The sequence below is a fragment of the Saccopteryx bilineata genome, chromosome 9 (genome assembly GCF_036850765.1).
Source record: "Saccopteryx bilineata isolate mSacBil1 chromosome 9, mSacBil1_pri_phased_curated, whole genome shotgun sequence".
Taxonomy (NCBI): domain Eukaryota; kingdom Metazoa; phylum Chordata; class Mammalia; order Chiroptera; family Emballonuridae; genus Saccopteryx; species Saccopteryx bilineata.
In genome coordinates, this window is record NC_089498.1 from 9343209 (window position 1) to 9358768 (window position 15560).

The 15560-nt window shown below is 63.0% G+C and overlaps 1 protein-coding gene across 2 annotated transcripts in view; it reads left to right on the forward strand.

The window, feature by feature from the left end:
- Positions 1–15560, forward strand: part of GNAO1 (G protein subunit alpha o1) — a 142824-nt gene that overhangs the window by 121634 nt on the left and 5630 nt on the right. Inside the window, exons 4-8 of one of the 2 annotated variants that reach the window (XM_066244060.1) lie at positions 200–360; positions 1111–1239; positions 1823–1952; positions 5736–5889; positions 8149–8638. In XM_066244060.1, coding sequence (XP_066100157.1) covers positions 200–360; positions 1111–1239; positions 1823–1952; positions 5736–5889; positions 8149–8336 — 762 coding nt within the window. In that variant the 3' untranslated portion in view covers positions 8337–8638. Of the gene's footprint in view, positions 1–199; positions 361–1110; positions 1240–1822; positions 1953–5735; positions 5890–8148; positions 8639–15330; positions 15485–15560 lie in introns of those variants that run through there. The other variant, XM_066244059.1, reaches the window with a different exon arrangement.

Sequence of the window (15560 nt, forward strand, 5' to 3'; positions counted from 1 at the left end):
ACCCCACGCCCAGCCTCCGCTGGGGGCTCTGTCTTACTGCGCACCCTGGGCCCTGAGAAATCAGACTGCGCGTGCATCCCAGTGCACGGGGGACGTTCAGACAGCGGCCCACCTCTCCTGACCGGGCTTAGGCCGAGTGCTGTCCTGGTGCCCTGGTGCTCCAGCGAGCCCCAAAGCCACCACCCCTGTCTCTTCGCAGGCCGACGCCAAGATGGTGTGTGACGTGGTGAGTCGGATGGAGGACACCGAGCCCTTCTCTGCAGAGCTGCTGTCCGCCATGATGCGGCTCTGGGGCGACTCGGGCATCCAGGAGTGCTTCAGCCGGTCCCGGGAGTATCAGCTCAACGATTCCGCCAAATAGTGAGTGTCCCGGGCAGTGGCTCGGGCGTGAGAGGGGGCGCTGGGGTCAGAAATGCGGGACATGTTCCGCCACAGGTGACAGGAAGGGGCTTCTCCGCCTGCTCCCAAGATGAGGAAGAGGCCAAGGAGGTGGGGGCATGAGAGGGCAGCCAGACAACGGAGCGCCTGCAAGGGGCCAGCCACCTGCTCGCTCTGGAGAACCCCGACCCCAGAAACACAAGCCAGGGGCCAGACAGGCAGAAAATAACTTAACGTGAGGCCGTTCTGTTTTACTTCAGAGAAGAGACTTTCCTGTTCTCTGTCTTTAAAGTTAAAAATGAGGAGAACGTAAGCTATCCTCTGGGAAAGCCCTATAGAGCCTGGTTGGAGCCTGGACTCTGGGGCCAGATGTTCGAGTCCGGCTCACAGCTGGGCAAGGCGCTGACCTTCATTGACCCTCAGTTCTCTACTCTATAGATGAGTGCATTTAACTGGGAAATTAAGGATGAAGCATGATCACATGTGAAGAAACAACAAAGCAGCATTATAAACATGTCATTCTCCTTGAAAAGTTCACCTTGTCTGGGTGTGCCTGAAACTGCGCACAGAGCCCGATGTGTCCGAATTAGAGGCTCTCTGAGGCCCCTCCCCCCACACACACCTGGCGCTGGACACGGTGGCGCCATGTTCCCACGGTGGCCTGTGAGAGCGGGTGCCCCAGCAGTGCCTGGAACCAGGCCCATGGTCCCCTCTGTGTGCTTTCGTCCCCAGCTATCTGGACAGCTTGGATCGGATCGGGGCCGCCGACTACCAGCCCACTGAGCAGGACATTCTCCGAACCAGGGTCAAAACTACTGGCATCGTGGAAACCCACTTCACATTCAAGAACCTCCACTTCAGGTGAGACCCGGGGACACCCGCACCGAGCCCGGGCACAGACATGGTGATGCCGGCCACTCGGCCTCAGCCCTGGCATCCACCTGCCTCGGGAGCTCTCGTGTTCAAAAAGCCGTCAGATAGAGAAGAGACTTGTCTACAGGTCTGTGTTCCACCAAGTTCAGGGCTGGGGTCACCCCTAGGTGCCTCGCTTTTCCTCCATGTAGCGGGTGACAGTCCTGCCGGCCTCCTTCCCAGGCTAGTTGGGACCGTTCCAAGAGCACAGACATGAACAGACGTGCTGAGAAAGCCCAGAGCAGGGTGCATGTGGCCCTTAGAGGAGGACCCACAGAGGCGTCTCCTAGGGGTCACATGGGTGCACCCTCACATCTGGGGCTGTGAGGGCAGTGTGACTCACTGCGTGTGAGCACAGCCCCGTGTGAGACTGATGGCTGCCCCGCCCCACAGATGCAGGGTCAGCCTTTCAGCACCTGGGGTGGGGCTCCTGCCCGCCCCTCCCCCCCTGTCCTGGAGCGTGACCCGGCAGGCACTCCTCCACCTGCCTGGGCCCCACAGCCTACCAGCCCCACTCCCCGTCTCCCCACAGGCTGTTCGACGTCGGAGGCCAACGATCTGAACGCAAGAAATGGATCCACTGCTTCGAGGACGTCACGGCCATCATCTTCTGCGTCGCGCTCAGCGGCTATGACCAGGTGCTCCATGAAGACGAGACCACGGTGAGTGGCCTGCACCTGCCCAGCCTGGGTGGGCATGGGGAGGACTGGCCATGCTCAGCCTCCTAAAAGAAATCAGGGTGCATCAGGCAAGAATGTGCATAAGGCAGAAAGAGCGGTTCTGAGCCCCGGCCGCCACCCCCGAGTGCCGGCCAGCCTGCCACCAGGAGCGGCGTGTGGGGCGGGCCGCGGCCCCTTGGGAGGAGGTCAGCCCAGGGTCCTGCCTCTGCTGTGCGTCGTGTGCGGTCTGGGACCTCGGAGGATTGCCAGCCTGGCCTCACAGGGTGCTCACTGGCACGGGTGCTGCATCTCTCTGGTCCTGGTGCTGGTTTGCTGCCGAGCTCGGGTGGCACCCTCTACGCCTCAGTTACTGTCACCTGTCGAAGCCAGGTGACAGCGGGGCCTACCTGTGGGGTGGTGGTGATGGGTGAGAATCCGCATGGAGTACTTGGCGCTGTTTCTGACAGCGACGCTGGGTTGGCAGTTGAACTGTCGCTGGTGACTGTCCTGAGCGGGGTCCACTGAGGGTCCCATCCGGTCTAGCCCACAGGACGGTGGGCCCGTTCACACAGCCTGCCAAGGAAGCCGGGCGTTGGTGCGGTGCGCCTGCAGGGTCGCCGGAGTGGGGCTCCTGAGCCCTGGGGTCACGCCCGTGGCAGGGGTCGGCTCGTTCTGTCTGCAGCACACGTGGCCTTCTGCACTGCGCCTCGCAGAGTCGGCCGTGGGATGGGGTGGGTCTGTCGTCACGGTGGCTTTGAGCAAGGCCTGTCCCCTCTGGGGGTTTCCTCGTCCGTCCTGCCTGGGACAGTGTGGTGGTCTCTGGGGTGCAGGTTGCAGGGTGCAGCACTTTGGGGGGAAGGAGCCGCCGTCCTGAGGGACCAGCACGCGACGGGTCTTCGGCAGGTCGAGGCGGAAGTCGCTGCCTGGGTGGCTGACCCGGACTGGCGCCACGTGCGCCTCATCCACCTGGCCCTTCCTCCTTCAGACCCGCTGCCCCCTGAGTTTGGGGCGCAGCAAAGCCCCCAAGCCCTGCCTGGTCCTGGGGGAGGCTTCTGGGGCCTCGGCTGTGCAGCTCTCTCTGGTACCACAGTCATCATTCTCAGTGACTTCGGGGGTTGTAGCCAAGTGTGACCCAAGCTCGCCAGCACGGAGGGTGGGCTGGGGATAGATGTGCACCGGGCGGTGCGTGGACCCGCCTCAGTTACCACCTAGAGCCCAGGGCGGCCCCAGCACGTCCGTCCGTCACCGCTCCGTTGGTCCACTACGCCTTTGGAGCCCCCGTTCATGGTCTGACTGGCCACCCCTGTGGTCAGAGCTCCATCCTGCAGCGCCTGGGGGAGGGAAGCGAGATGTGGGTGTCAAAGAAAGCACAGGGCTGGAGAGTGAAGGGCCCTCCTCCCCGACCCGGCCTCTCCCCTAGGACGTGCCTTGCCAGGCCTCCAGACAGCTGCAGCCCAAGTCTCGGGCTGCTGGTCCCAGGGCAGGGGCCCTCCTCCCCTCTGCGGTCGGGGTGGCAGCAGAGGGTGTCTGGAGGGGTCTGGCAGTCACCGGCCCAAGCTCCAGGGCCCCCAGGGCTCCATCACACATGGAGCTGGGCAGGTGCCAGGCGCTGAGCTCAGGCAGCCTTCCCGGTCCGCCTGCCCTGTGCAGCCCGGCCAGCCCGCCACAAACTCTTCACCGGCCCTCACTGCTGATCAGGGTGGGCGTTGGGCATTCCCCTCCATGCCCCTTCGGCCCTGCATTTCCTGGGTCTGTCCTGCCCTCCTCACCGCCCTCCTCCCCATCTGCCCTGCCCTTTCTCGCAAGAGCTGGAGCAGAGGACCCTAGGAAAGCCAAGGCACATGAGCCCAGATCGGGAATGGGCCCCTCCTGGGCCCCTCTCCTCCCCCAAGTGGACCAGCCATACAGCCCAGGGAGGAGCCACCCTCCAGGGGACAGGAACGGGCTATACACCCCGACAGCAGCCCACGAAGGCGGCTCACGCGTGCGGCAGCCAGAGCAGCGCCGCTGCTGTAGAACTAAGCCTACAACTGGGTCCGAGGCACACACAGCGCTGAGCAGCTGGGGAGCCGGCCAGGCCTGACCCCGGGTCCAGCGCTGGCTCTGCCACTGGTTCACGCGGCAGCTGCCCACTTGCAGCCCCTTAACACGGTGCCGGCAGGAGCTCAGCCTCCGAGCAGCTGTGGAGAGCCGTCCAAGGGCCTGTGCTCAGGACCCCACTCAGGCAATGGCAGCTGTGGAGAGCCGTCCAAGGGCCTGTGCTCGGGACCCCACTCAGGCAATGGCAGCTGTGGAGAGCCGTCCAAGGGCCTGTGCTCGGGACCCCACTCAGGCAATGGCAGCTGTGGAGAGCCGTCCAAGGGCCTGTGCTCGGGACCCCACTCAGGCAATGGCAGTGGCCGGCGCCTCTGTCCAGGCACACGACTACAGGACACGTTGTAGACTACGGACGCTCTGCCCTAAAAACCAGAGCTGCACTGACCGGGCCTTGGTCCCCGGCCTTCCCCTCTGGCCAGCCCTGCGTCTCCCTCCCTAGCCTGGGCGAGTTGGGGCTGCCCACGACGGGGGTCTGGAGGTGGCCCTTGGAGCTCGGCCAGGAGCCCCGGGGCTGACGGCTGCCTGCGCACCGGCCGGCCACCTGTCACCGCACCCCGCACCCAGGAGCCCGGGGCCTGGGCCTGCCACAACTTCACCACCACCGCCGCCGCCGCCTAAAGGGCCTTAACTTGCCAAACCAAGGCCAAAACCATGCGCAGACTCTGAGGGAGCCGCCAAGCCGGGCAGGTATGAAGCCTCCCTCCAGAGAAACCACAGCTGAGAGTTGAAAGCAGCAGGTTCCCGGGGCGCCGCGGGTGACTTTGCTGTGATGCCTGCCCCGCCCACCCTCGCACAGCACACGCACCGGCCGCTCAGCTCGGGCTGGGCCTCCACCCTCGCGTCCACCTCCCGCCACGCAGGCGCAGTCCCCAGGTGGCCATGGCCTCCGCTAGCCCGCACAGGGGCCCCAGCATGGACCGGCCGTTCACCTCCAGTCCTGAGACTGGTCAAACCAATTTTTCAGGCTTTTTCTCTTTCTTTCTTTCATGTTTTCTGCTGGGTTTGTTTTTTTTTTTAATCTTCCTCTTTGTTTTAAGTTGTTTTGCTGAGTTTCATCTTGGGGTTCTTCTAACCCCTCTACTGAGAAACCAGCCCCAATAAGCCACTCACCCAGAGCTGACATCTCGCCCAGCCACGGCTCAGCCAGCCAACCAGTCCCCAACCACACCAAGGCCACAGCAAGATCACCCCCTAGATGCTGTCCCCCTGGTGTCTGCTTCCAACTCTGGATTAATTCGAGGACCTCTCAGTCTTCGGTTAATGTCCCCCAACTGAATGCGTGCACCTCCCACCCCGCTGGCCAATCTGAATGCGAGCCCGGCAAAGAAATCCGCATGGCCCTTGGCTCCGTGTAGACGTGCTGGATGGTGGTGCGGCCCCGCCCTGAGTGCATGGTGCATGTCTTCTCCGTGAGCCAGAGTCCCTGCAGTGACCTCGCTGCCCTCCTGAGGGCGGGGGTCTCGGGGCAGCGTCCCCTGCCCCGCCCGCCCTGCTCCGCCCCACCCTGCCTGCGTGTGGAATGAAGCGGGGACCACGTCCCGTTTGTCCTCGTGGGTCTCCCCATCTCTGTCCCTCGGTGGTGTGTCCAGCCACGTTGGTGGACCTCTCCTTGGCTTGCCCCTCTGTGTGGTGGCGCGGCGGGTCAAGCCCCGCACACAGGCCCTCACCCGCCTCTCCGCTCTGTTGCAGAACCGCATGCATGAGTCCCTGAAGCTGTTCGACAGCATCTGCAACAATAAGTGGTTCACAGACACGTCCATCATCCTGTTCCTCAACAAGAAGGACTTGTTCGAGGAGAAGATCAGGAAGTCACCGCTGACCATCTGCTTCCCCGAATACACAGGTAGGAACGACAGCCTGGCCCAGCCAAGGCTCCATCCCCTGCACTGTGCCCTGAGGGTGCTCCAGACCATTCTGCGGAGAATCTCACACAAACCTGAAGGTGGCGCCCTGCATGCCCACCCAGCACGCTGTGCCGAGGGGGCCAGGCAGCCAGGAGCATCCTTGTTGAGCAAGCAGGGTGGGAATCCTGGCCGTGTGGCCTCGGCAGCCTCTTGGAGCCTCAGCCTGGTCGTCTGTAAATCAGTGAGGCAACCACACCCAGGCGATGCAGGGTTTACCACCAGGGGCTTCGTCCAGCAGCCGAGCATCATACCTTGGCTCTGCCGCTCGCAGCAGGTTAGAGACCCTCCTGACACCTCAGGCTTCACGCCTGTTGGATGGGGACAATCACGGTGATTGTCCACCCCTCCGTCACAGAGTGCTGGGAGGACCGAGGGAGCTAGTGAACATGGAGCGTTCAGCATGGCAGCTGGCGCCTAGCAAGTGCTCACTCTGCATTTGCTGTTACTGTTGTGATTATAACTAACAAATATCATAACACTTCCCGTACGGTGGTCACAAGATTCCAGTGGCCCGTTGGAGGCGAGGGAGCAGCAGAGACCCAGCCTCCCTGGGGAGGGCGCTAAGGATGTCGCCGTGGGCTTACCAAACCGTGGGGGGGTGGGGGGGTGGACAACCATGGAGCAGCAAGGGCGGCCGGAGCAGCAAGGGCGGCCGGAGCAGCCCAGGTCCGTCCACTCTTCTATTTGGCCAGGACCCGGCCAGAGAACCAAGGGGGTATCCCCAGCCTGATCAGCCCCCAAACCTGACTCCCTGTTCCTCAAGATCAGGCTGACTGCCCCATAGGCCAGGCCCCAGCAGGGGCGGGGGGGGCTCAGCAGCCCCACCAGGCAGCCTCCTCTTAGCTGTAAGCTGGGGTTTGTGGGTCCTGCCTGGTTGACCATGGGTATGGCCTGGACATCGGCAGAGGCCGGCAAGGTAGGTCCGTCACCAAGACTGGTCTGGAGCTGACGAGGCCGGCGTGACTGCCCGGAGGTGCCATCCTCACCTCCAGCCCAGATTTAAGAAAGAGCTGTGGTCTGGCAGACCCCTAAGGCCGAGCCTGGTAGCTTGTATGCACGTGCCTGAGGGGCTGGGACCCCCTTCAGCCATGCCACTCCCAGGTTCCGGTCCGCATGGGCAGCCACCAGCTTAACACTGGCTCCAGACCCCGGCACCCCTTGCTGCTTCCCTCCGAGGCTGCGGCAGCCCCCGTCTGCCTGGGCCCCTGCTCTGGAGCCTGTGGAGGCTTCAATGCAAGGCGTCCTGTTCTGCCCTTTCCTAAACACAGCTGCTCACCCTCTCCTGGGCTCTCCCAGGAGCAGAGCGACATGCCACCCCAAGGAAGGTGGCCAATCGGGGAGCCAGACAACTTAGTCCCCGGATGGTAAGCCCAAGAGGGGCGGGGTGAGCAGAAGGAGGCCAGAGTGGCTCACAGGCTCCGGGTTCTGCCCACGTGGGCCTGCTCTACAGGGTCACAGGCAGGAGAGGTCACAGGCACTGCAGGGTCAGCCAAGGGCTGGCTCAGACCTGCTTGAGCAGGACCCTGGGGAAGAAAGAACGTTTGCATCAGGAGTCAGGTGCACTTGCAAAAGAGAAGCAGGAGTGTCATGACACACTACTCACCCCGAATACAGGGGAGGCACAGTGAAGCGTGACATTTTTGTTTCTTACATGATTTTTTTTTGTATTTTTCTGAAGTGAGAAGCATAAGGGAGGCAGACAGACTCCCGCATGCCCCCAACTGGGATCCACCCGGCATGCCCACCTGGTGGTGATGCTCAGCCCCTCTGGGCTATTGCTCAGCTGCAGTCGGAGCCATTCTAGCACCTGAGGCAGAGGCCATGGAGCCATCCCCAGTGCCCAGGCCAACTTTGCTCCAATGGAGCCTTGGCTGTGGGAGGGGAGGAGAGAGACAGAGAGAAAGGGGTAGGGGAAGGGTGGAGAAGCAGATGGGTGCCTCTCCTGTGTGCCCTGGCCAGGAATCAAACCCGGGACTTCCACACGCCGGGCCAACATTCTACCGCTGAGCAAACGAGCCAGGGCCTTCTTACATGATGTTTGAACAATGTGCAGTGCTGGCTGATTTCATGGTCTGCTGGTGATTTAGCTGAGCTGTGAAGTTTCCCTCACTCCGTCAGGTTTCTCCTGCAGGTGGCTGCCGAGAGGCCCTGGGTCAGCCTGCCTCACCTGTGCCCCCTCCCCCTTGGTTTCTCCGCAGGCCCCAGCGCCTTCACGGAAGCCGTGGCTTACATCCAGGCCCAGTACGAGAGCAAGAACAAGTCAGCCCACAAGGAGATCTATACCCACATCACCTGTGCTACTGACACCAACAACATCCAGTTTGTGTTTGACGCCGTGACGGACGTCATCATTGCCAAAAACCTGCGTGGCTGTGGCCTCTACTGAGCCCCAGCCTGGCCTCCCAGCCACCCACTGCCCTACCCGGCCTGCTGACCCCATCCCTGGAACCAGAGCTCCGGCCCCTCTCAGATCACAATCTGCACGTGACAAGGAAGCACAGCGGCTGGCACCACAGGGGGAGGAGGGAAGGTCCTCCACGGCCACCCTGCCCCCAACATCCGAGCACTTGGCCACGTGGGCTGGGCAGGGTGCTGAGTACCCACACCACTCCCGGAACAAGCTGCTCACTGCCCGCCGGTGGCTCACTGCCCGCCTGCTCCATTTCCAAATGTTTTATCCCAGGGAGAGGGCTGGGGGAGGGGGGGGGGCAAAGCCGCCGTTAGGCCTTATACTTGGTGGCTCATCCTCGAAGTCCCAGGGTCGCCTCCTGTCATCTGGGGTTGTGCAGGTGGGAGGCATGGCCTTGGGGCAGGGTCTGGAAGGGGAGGGGCAGCGGGAACCACTGCTCAGCTTCTCCTGGGGTCTCTCTGGTCAAGGCGGCTCCGCCACCGAAGCCGGGGTGGGCCTGGGGCATGCGCGGGCCCACGGTCTCAGGCCTTGGCGAGTGCCTCCCCCCTCCCTCTACTTGGGTCTCAGCCCTTGGGTGCAAGCCCTCCCTTCTCTGGGCCGTCCTTCCGTGCGCTCCCCCTGGCCTCCTGGAGAGTCCTCATTCTGTTTCCCCATAGGTCAGGAAGTGGTTCTAAGATGGCTGACTGCAAAAGCATGTGGTCGATGGTGCGCGGGCTGGTGGGAGAGGTGCGAGGTGGGGCGGGGTGCTGAGGGGCGGTGACTCGTGTCCACTGCGATGGGGCCTCACGCCTGGCCTTGCCGGCCCGAGGGTGACCCGTCTACCGGCCTCCGGCGGTGGCTCCAGCTGTTAGCAGTGTGCCTTTCCTTCTCGAACTTTCAGTGACTCCCACTCACACCGCAGGGCCTGGGAGGAGGTTCTGCAGCTGGGGAGCCAGCACGGGGCTGTGAACGCGGCTCCTGAGGCCAGCACCCAGCGGCCTCCAGTCTCGGTACGGAAACCAGGGCGTGTCCACAGCCCGTGGCATCCTGCCAGCCCCTGGGCAGAGGAGGCCAGGACAGGACCGCCACCCTGATGTGTGCACTGCCACATGCCCTGTCCCCCTTCATAAAGAAGTGTCCTAGAGCCCCTTGGAGGGGCTTTGGAAGAGATTCCCAAGTGGAAATGGAGGAGGGACTCCTGGTGACCCCGGCGCGCTGGCCTCGGGCGGGCAGTGCCCCTCTCTCCCACTCCCGGCTCCTCTGGTTGGCCGACGCCCACAGCAGCCCAGACAGACCCTGCATGCTGTGTGACAAGCTCTGCCCAAGGAGCCAGGTGTGCCCACGGGAAGAGAGGGGGCTGCCCCTCGAGAGGTCTCCGGTTCCCTCCTCAAGCCCTCTGCTCTTCCAGCCTCCGCCTGGGCTCTGCTCCATCCCGGGACCAGGCAGGGCCCCGGGCCCCCAGCACTGCCCTTGACGGCCCCAGAGCCGAGAGCTCTGGGCTTTCTGGTGCCAACAGCCCCTCAGTTCTGCACGGTGCACGGGAGACCCAGAGCCCTGCCTTAGTGCCAAATGGCCACAGGGTGGGTGCCACTGGGTGCGCCCGGCCCTGGTCTGGCTGTCTCCCTGCTGCCCGGCCTTCTGGGTGGTCAGAGGGCAGCAGCCACGGCAAGAGCAGCCCTGCCGGCCGACCAGTCCCCTTGGTTTCATCCAACTGTGCATTGTCCCTGTGCCAGCTGCTGGGTCCTGGCAGAGGACGAACCTCTGGAGCCAACAGTCTCCGTGTCCTGTCACAGGCAGCTGGGGCCAGTTACGCCATTCTGCCCAAACGCTGAGGACACAAGTTCTTGCCCAGCATTGTCACTTTGGGTGCGGTCAGCTCTGATCCTGGCTCACGAGTGGCCGACAAGAAGGGGGCTGCTGGAAGGGCTCCACCACTATGGCCGCCGCCCTGGAGGTGAAGTCACTAGCCCTCGTGGCCCAGGGCTCGGTCACCCGGCCGCCTCCGCACCACAGCAGCCAGAGCCCTGGCAGCGTCAGGCCCCGCCGCCCCGTGGCAGCGTTGGGGGCACGAGGAGCGGGCTGCTTGGGCCTTCCTGCCCTGCATCTCCAGGCCGCCATTTGTCTCCCAGACACTCTGCTCCATTTCTTGCGATGCTCTCGCCCTCCCTGCCCGCCCAGGGTGTCCTGGCTGGTGAGTGTGGCACTCGAGGAGCTGGTATCCAGGGCGCCACCCCACACTGCTCCCCCGTCGCCCACCCATGTCGTGACCAATGGTTCCACCATGGGGAGTAACAACTGAAGGTGACAGATAGGTTCTGGCTCCGTCGTGGGGGCAGGGGGAGAGGGGGTGCGTGACCTGGCGTGGACGGCCCTGTGTTTGGGGGCCCTCGGTTAGCCAGCTATAATAGGAACCTTATTTCTAAGAGAGTCGCTTTTGCCAACCCCATAAACATTGTGCCTGCCACCTCAATGCCTGTGGGCAAGTTCTGTGCCCTGCCCCAAAGGCCCCCACGTGAGCCAGGTCTTTGCCTTCGCACAGGGAACTGAGAAAGGTCCCCAAGGCTCTCTGGATGACTGGGGGAGTCAGAGCCCAAGGCCCAGGAAGAGGCTCTCGTGAGCATGTGGATTCTGGTCTGGGTAGAGAGCACAGCCCTGGGCCCCTGGCCAACAACACTGACATTCTGGGTCCCATGGCCACCTTCAGTGGGTCTCCCTGGCTTTTCTGTCCCCAGCAGAGCCTGAGGGTCTGTGGCGCGTGTTCCTACCAGGAAGCAGTGGGCAGAGCCCAAGCAGGAGCCCACCATCATATCTGGTGCCAGGAGGCAGTTCTGCCTCCCAGCCCAGCTCCATGCCCCCCTGGTGGGAACCGGGGCATGACTACACTGGGCTCAGTGAGTCCCCACACCCCCAGGCAGGCAGCAGCCACAAGAGCCCACCCCACCCAGAGCCTGCATAACCAGCCTGTTTGTAAGCCCCAACGGGAAGGCCCTGGAGTCATCTCACCAGCGGGCCTCCCTCTGACAGGACAAGTCTTGGGGGCAGTTCCTTACCCCACTGCTCCATCCTAGCACATGAGCAGTTCATGCTCCGTGGCCGGTTCTGCAGGTTCTTCCTCATCTCTAGCCCCGCCCGACGGACCCCGCCCCTCTCCCTTGGTCTGACCTGTGCACTCCTCAGCCCTCTTGGTGAGTCAGTCCACCAGTCCGGACCTCAGGCGGTGGCTTGCCCAGCCCCCTGTTTGAGAAGCCTCTGCTCTTCTCTGAGCCTTCCGGAAGCAATCCAGGTGCAACCTGGGAGTTTCCAGGAACGGAGGCCTGTGCCTACCAGAGATTCAGTCTGGGATGCTGAGGACAAGCAGCCCCAGAGAGTTCCCCCGGTCGGCCACAAGCCTTCAGAGTGAAGGGTCCCAGCAGCCGGGGCAGTGAGATGGACACAACAGCCAGACCAGGGACCAGGGCCAAGGTGTGGGCTGCTGCCATGTGGTGGCGGTCAGGGCTCCCACCCCCCAGTGCGACGTCGGGGAGCCTTCCCTCGGGGGCTCCCAGGGCTTCAGACCGGTCCCACCCCAGCCAGGTGAGGGCCCCTGTCAAGGGAGAGACAGGTCGATGCAGGAGCAGACAGGAGGTCCCCAACTAAGTCCCTGGCCCCTCTTGGTCAGAGGGGTCCGTCTGGAAGGAAGTTTTCACCCCCAGGCCCAGTGCACCAAGACCACCAGTGTGAAGACACCCCTTCCTCAGCAGAGCCAGCAGCTCCGCACACCGCGCGCCCCCCCCCACCCCGTTACCCCGTTTCCGGCTCCTCCTGCACTGCCAGGCCCTGCCTCGGGTCGCTACCCCCTTATGCCCCGGCCCCCACTGCACTGTCCTCTGCCCCCCAGGTCCCCTTCCCCTCTGCTGCTGCCTCTGCTCCCCTCCCCCGTCCCAGGCAGGGGTGGGCTTGGCGACCCCTCCCTCCTTAGCGAACCTCCAACCTTAGCTTCGGTAGTCCCACCTCCCAAACCCGCCGCTGCCGCCCACTCCTATTAACTGTAATTTTGTAAGTAGAGTGACTTGTGGGTTTAATAAATCTCTAGTTATTGTAATAATTTATTGGCTGCCGTCATGTATTTATTAGTCACCCACTGTTAATAAAAAGTGCCAGCGTTTCTAGCGTGAGCGTCGTATGTTGTGCCAGTGCCCGAGCTCCCGCCAGGCGCGCCCGCACAGCATGCGGGGCAGGACTGTGGGCCGCCTGGTGCAGGGGGCACCTCCCCCAGGGCGCAGAAGGAGTCCCAGTGCCTGGCCACCCCGCCCACCGCTCAGGACTGTCATGAGGGCCAAAGCTGGTCCTCCTTGTGCAGAGCTGACCTCCCATCCTAGGTGCTTGGGGGAGACAGGCAGGGGGCGGCAAGTGGCTTGGGTGGTTGCTGGCTGGCTGTGACCCTGGCTCCTTTCTCTTGTCTCAATCGTTGGCGTTTCTCATTTTGACTACATTCTGGTCTCTGTCTTCGGGAAGCTTGTAAGGACAGGCTGTGCGGCTGGCTGCTTGGCAATGGGTTCCACGTGCGGAAGGATGGCTGTCAGGCCTGCGTGGTGTTGGGGGGTCTCAGTGCCGGCGCCCTGTCCCCACAGCAGCACCCGTCCCCACTGCCCCCGCCCCCCACCCCTGGAATCAGCCCTTCTTTCCACACTTACTCCAAGACCCTCCCTACGAATCCAGGTCTGACTGTGTGGTGTGTCCTGTGCGTCCCGTCTCCTCCCGGGCGGGCTCGGTGCCACGCCGGGGACGGCAGGCACAGCCCCGGAGCCCCAGCACAGGGCCGGACGCGCACATCCCGTCGGTGTTGGTGGAAGGCTTTGCAGGCTGAGCCTTAGCAGGGAAGGGCTGTGGAGCCTGGGCAGCTGGCCTGAACCTTTCCTTGAGACCTAAGCTCAGTGGCCTCTTAAGGAAGTGACCTTCATTCAGCCCAGGCAAATGGACGCAGTCCACACTCTCAGCTTGGGTCACCCTGGTGGGTCCCCTCCGGCCCTGGGAGTGCCCAGGCGTTTGTCCCCACCGTGTCCTCCAGTGTCTGTAGACCAAAGCGATGCTGGGGACAGCTGTGCGCGGGAGCTGGGAACTGGCCTCTCGCTGCCGGTTTCCAGCCCTGTCTGAGGAGCTGTGGGGCAAGGGGGCACCATGCGGTGGGCGGCCTTTCCTCGTGGAACCCTTGGGTCTCGGAGCGTCTCCACTCTGCCCTCCTCAGCCACCCAGTGAGCCTGGGTGCTCACAGCCCCAAGCCCTGCTCTTGGCCTCTGGGGAGGCCACCACCTGCCCCTTTACGAACAGGCTCCATCAAGATGGCACAGGGCAAATGAGTCTCGCTTCTTCCCTGGACGGGATTGTGCAGATGACGGGCAGCGTTTGGGGGAAACTGAGAATGGAATTCACTGTTGAGGCTGCTGAGGGCGGTGAGATCACAAGTTTGCCGAATCTGTTCAGCAAAGTAAAAGGACAGCAGTATTTACTGCAGGTCCCTGAGGGAGGAATAAGACCATGACAGTTGTCTAGTGGCCCCTGAGGAGCCACTGAGAACTCAGACTGCCCCCAACTGGCCTCAGGCAGGAGAACAGGGTTCGGGGCTAATGTGCATCCAGGTCACTGGTGTGACAATGCGGACATGGGAGAGGTGGCTACAGGTGTGTGCAGCCCGTCCTGACCCTCTGATGGCCACAGACCACACACAGCGACTGCAGAAACTCGCCACGTTGCCCAAACTCGAGCTGGCCCAGAGCAGAGGCACATCTCTGCCATGTCATCGCTCAGTGCCCCCGACGGGTTGGTGAGCTTAAATGACCCGAGGCGGCGGGGGAGGTGCTGGGCACGGTGCTGGCAGAGTGGGGCTCGGTGACCGTGGGGTCACGTCCCCACCTTCTCGCCCTCCTCCTGCTCGGATAGAGGAAGTTGGCCACGGCAGCTGAACAGGTGGCTTACTCAGTGCCTGTGCTCGCTCGTGCCCCGTGGGGACACGTCCATCTCGGAGACGAAGGCCCGGTGGTGGAAGCCCATGCTGGTACTCTGCTCTTGCCTCTGACTTGGGTCGGCCTTCTGACTTCAGAGAGAGACTGTAGCCTGGAATTACTTCTGGGCTTGAGCTGTACACCTGCTTTGGGGTGGACACGTTTCCGGGGCAAGGGCAGAACTCTTGGGGGAAATGAGCAGCTTCTGGGAGGCGCCTCTCACAAAGTCACCTTCCCGTGCGGAAAGGAGTTCGTCTGCAAAGGGACGTGCCCCCTGCACTGCCGGGAGACACTGCCCAAGTCCCCGCTCTGGCGTCTCACAGGAGAAGGTCAGGCCTCGCCCAGGGCAGAAAGGGCCCTCTCCCTCGATTCTCCTTCCCCGCGAGTGCCCAGCGCCTGCGTTCACTTGCTGAACAAACTTCTGTGTGCGAGGCTGTACCTGCTTAAAATCCCGGTGGGGTCAGACCTGGCTGAGTCCGCAGGCAGCCGGGGCAGAAGCTCCGCCCCCACGTGACAGCCCCCGAGGCATGACTTCTCTGAGGTCCCAGGAGGGACCTAGGGTCCGTCACCCCTCCTATAGGACACCCCCCACCCACAGATTGGGCAGGAAGGGCTAAAGCCCAGCTCTCAGGTTCCCACCCAGCAACCCCTCCACACACACACGTGCGCATTTACACACTCGTGTTCACACGTCCACACGCATGTTCAGGTAGACCCTTTCCTCCCGTGGCTGGTCACTTTGCAAGGGGAGAGACCAGATCACCCTGTCCTCAGCCTCACCCTGGCTGGTCAGTCTCAGACAAGGGGTGTCACTTGGTGTGGACACTGGACGCCGGACGCCCTGGGCTGTGTTACAGACCGCCGTTCCGTCAGCCTTCGGCGGAGTCGCGGGGGCTCCGGCGCCCCTCCTGAGCTGCCCTCTCTCAGACCTAACTCTGTCTTCTCTCTCCCTGTCTCTGTGTCTCCCTCTCGCTGTCTGTCCCCCGCTCTCCCCTCTCCGCCTGCGGCCGCAGAACCGCATGCACGAGTCTCTCATGCTCTTCGACTCCATCTGTAACAACAAGTTCTTCATCGATACCTCCATCATTCTCTTCCTCAACAAGAAAGATCTCTTTGGTGAGAAGATCAAGAAGTCACCTTTGACCATCTGCTTTCCTGAATACACAGGTGGGTGTCTTGGCGGCCCGTGCAGGAGGAAGGCCCACCCCCGCCAGGGGCCAGCGCCGCCTCCGCCTCCAGAGGC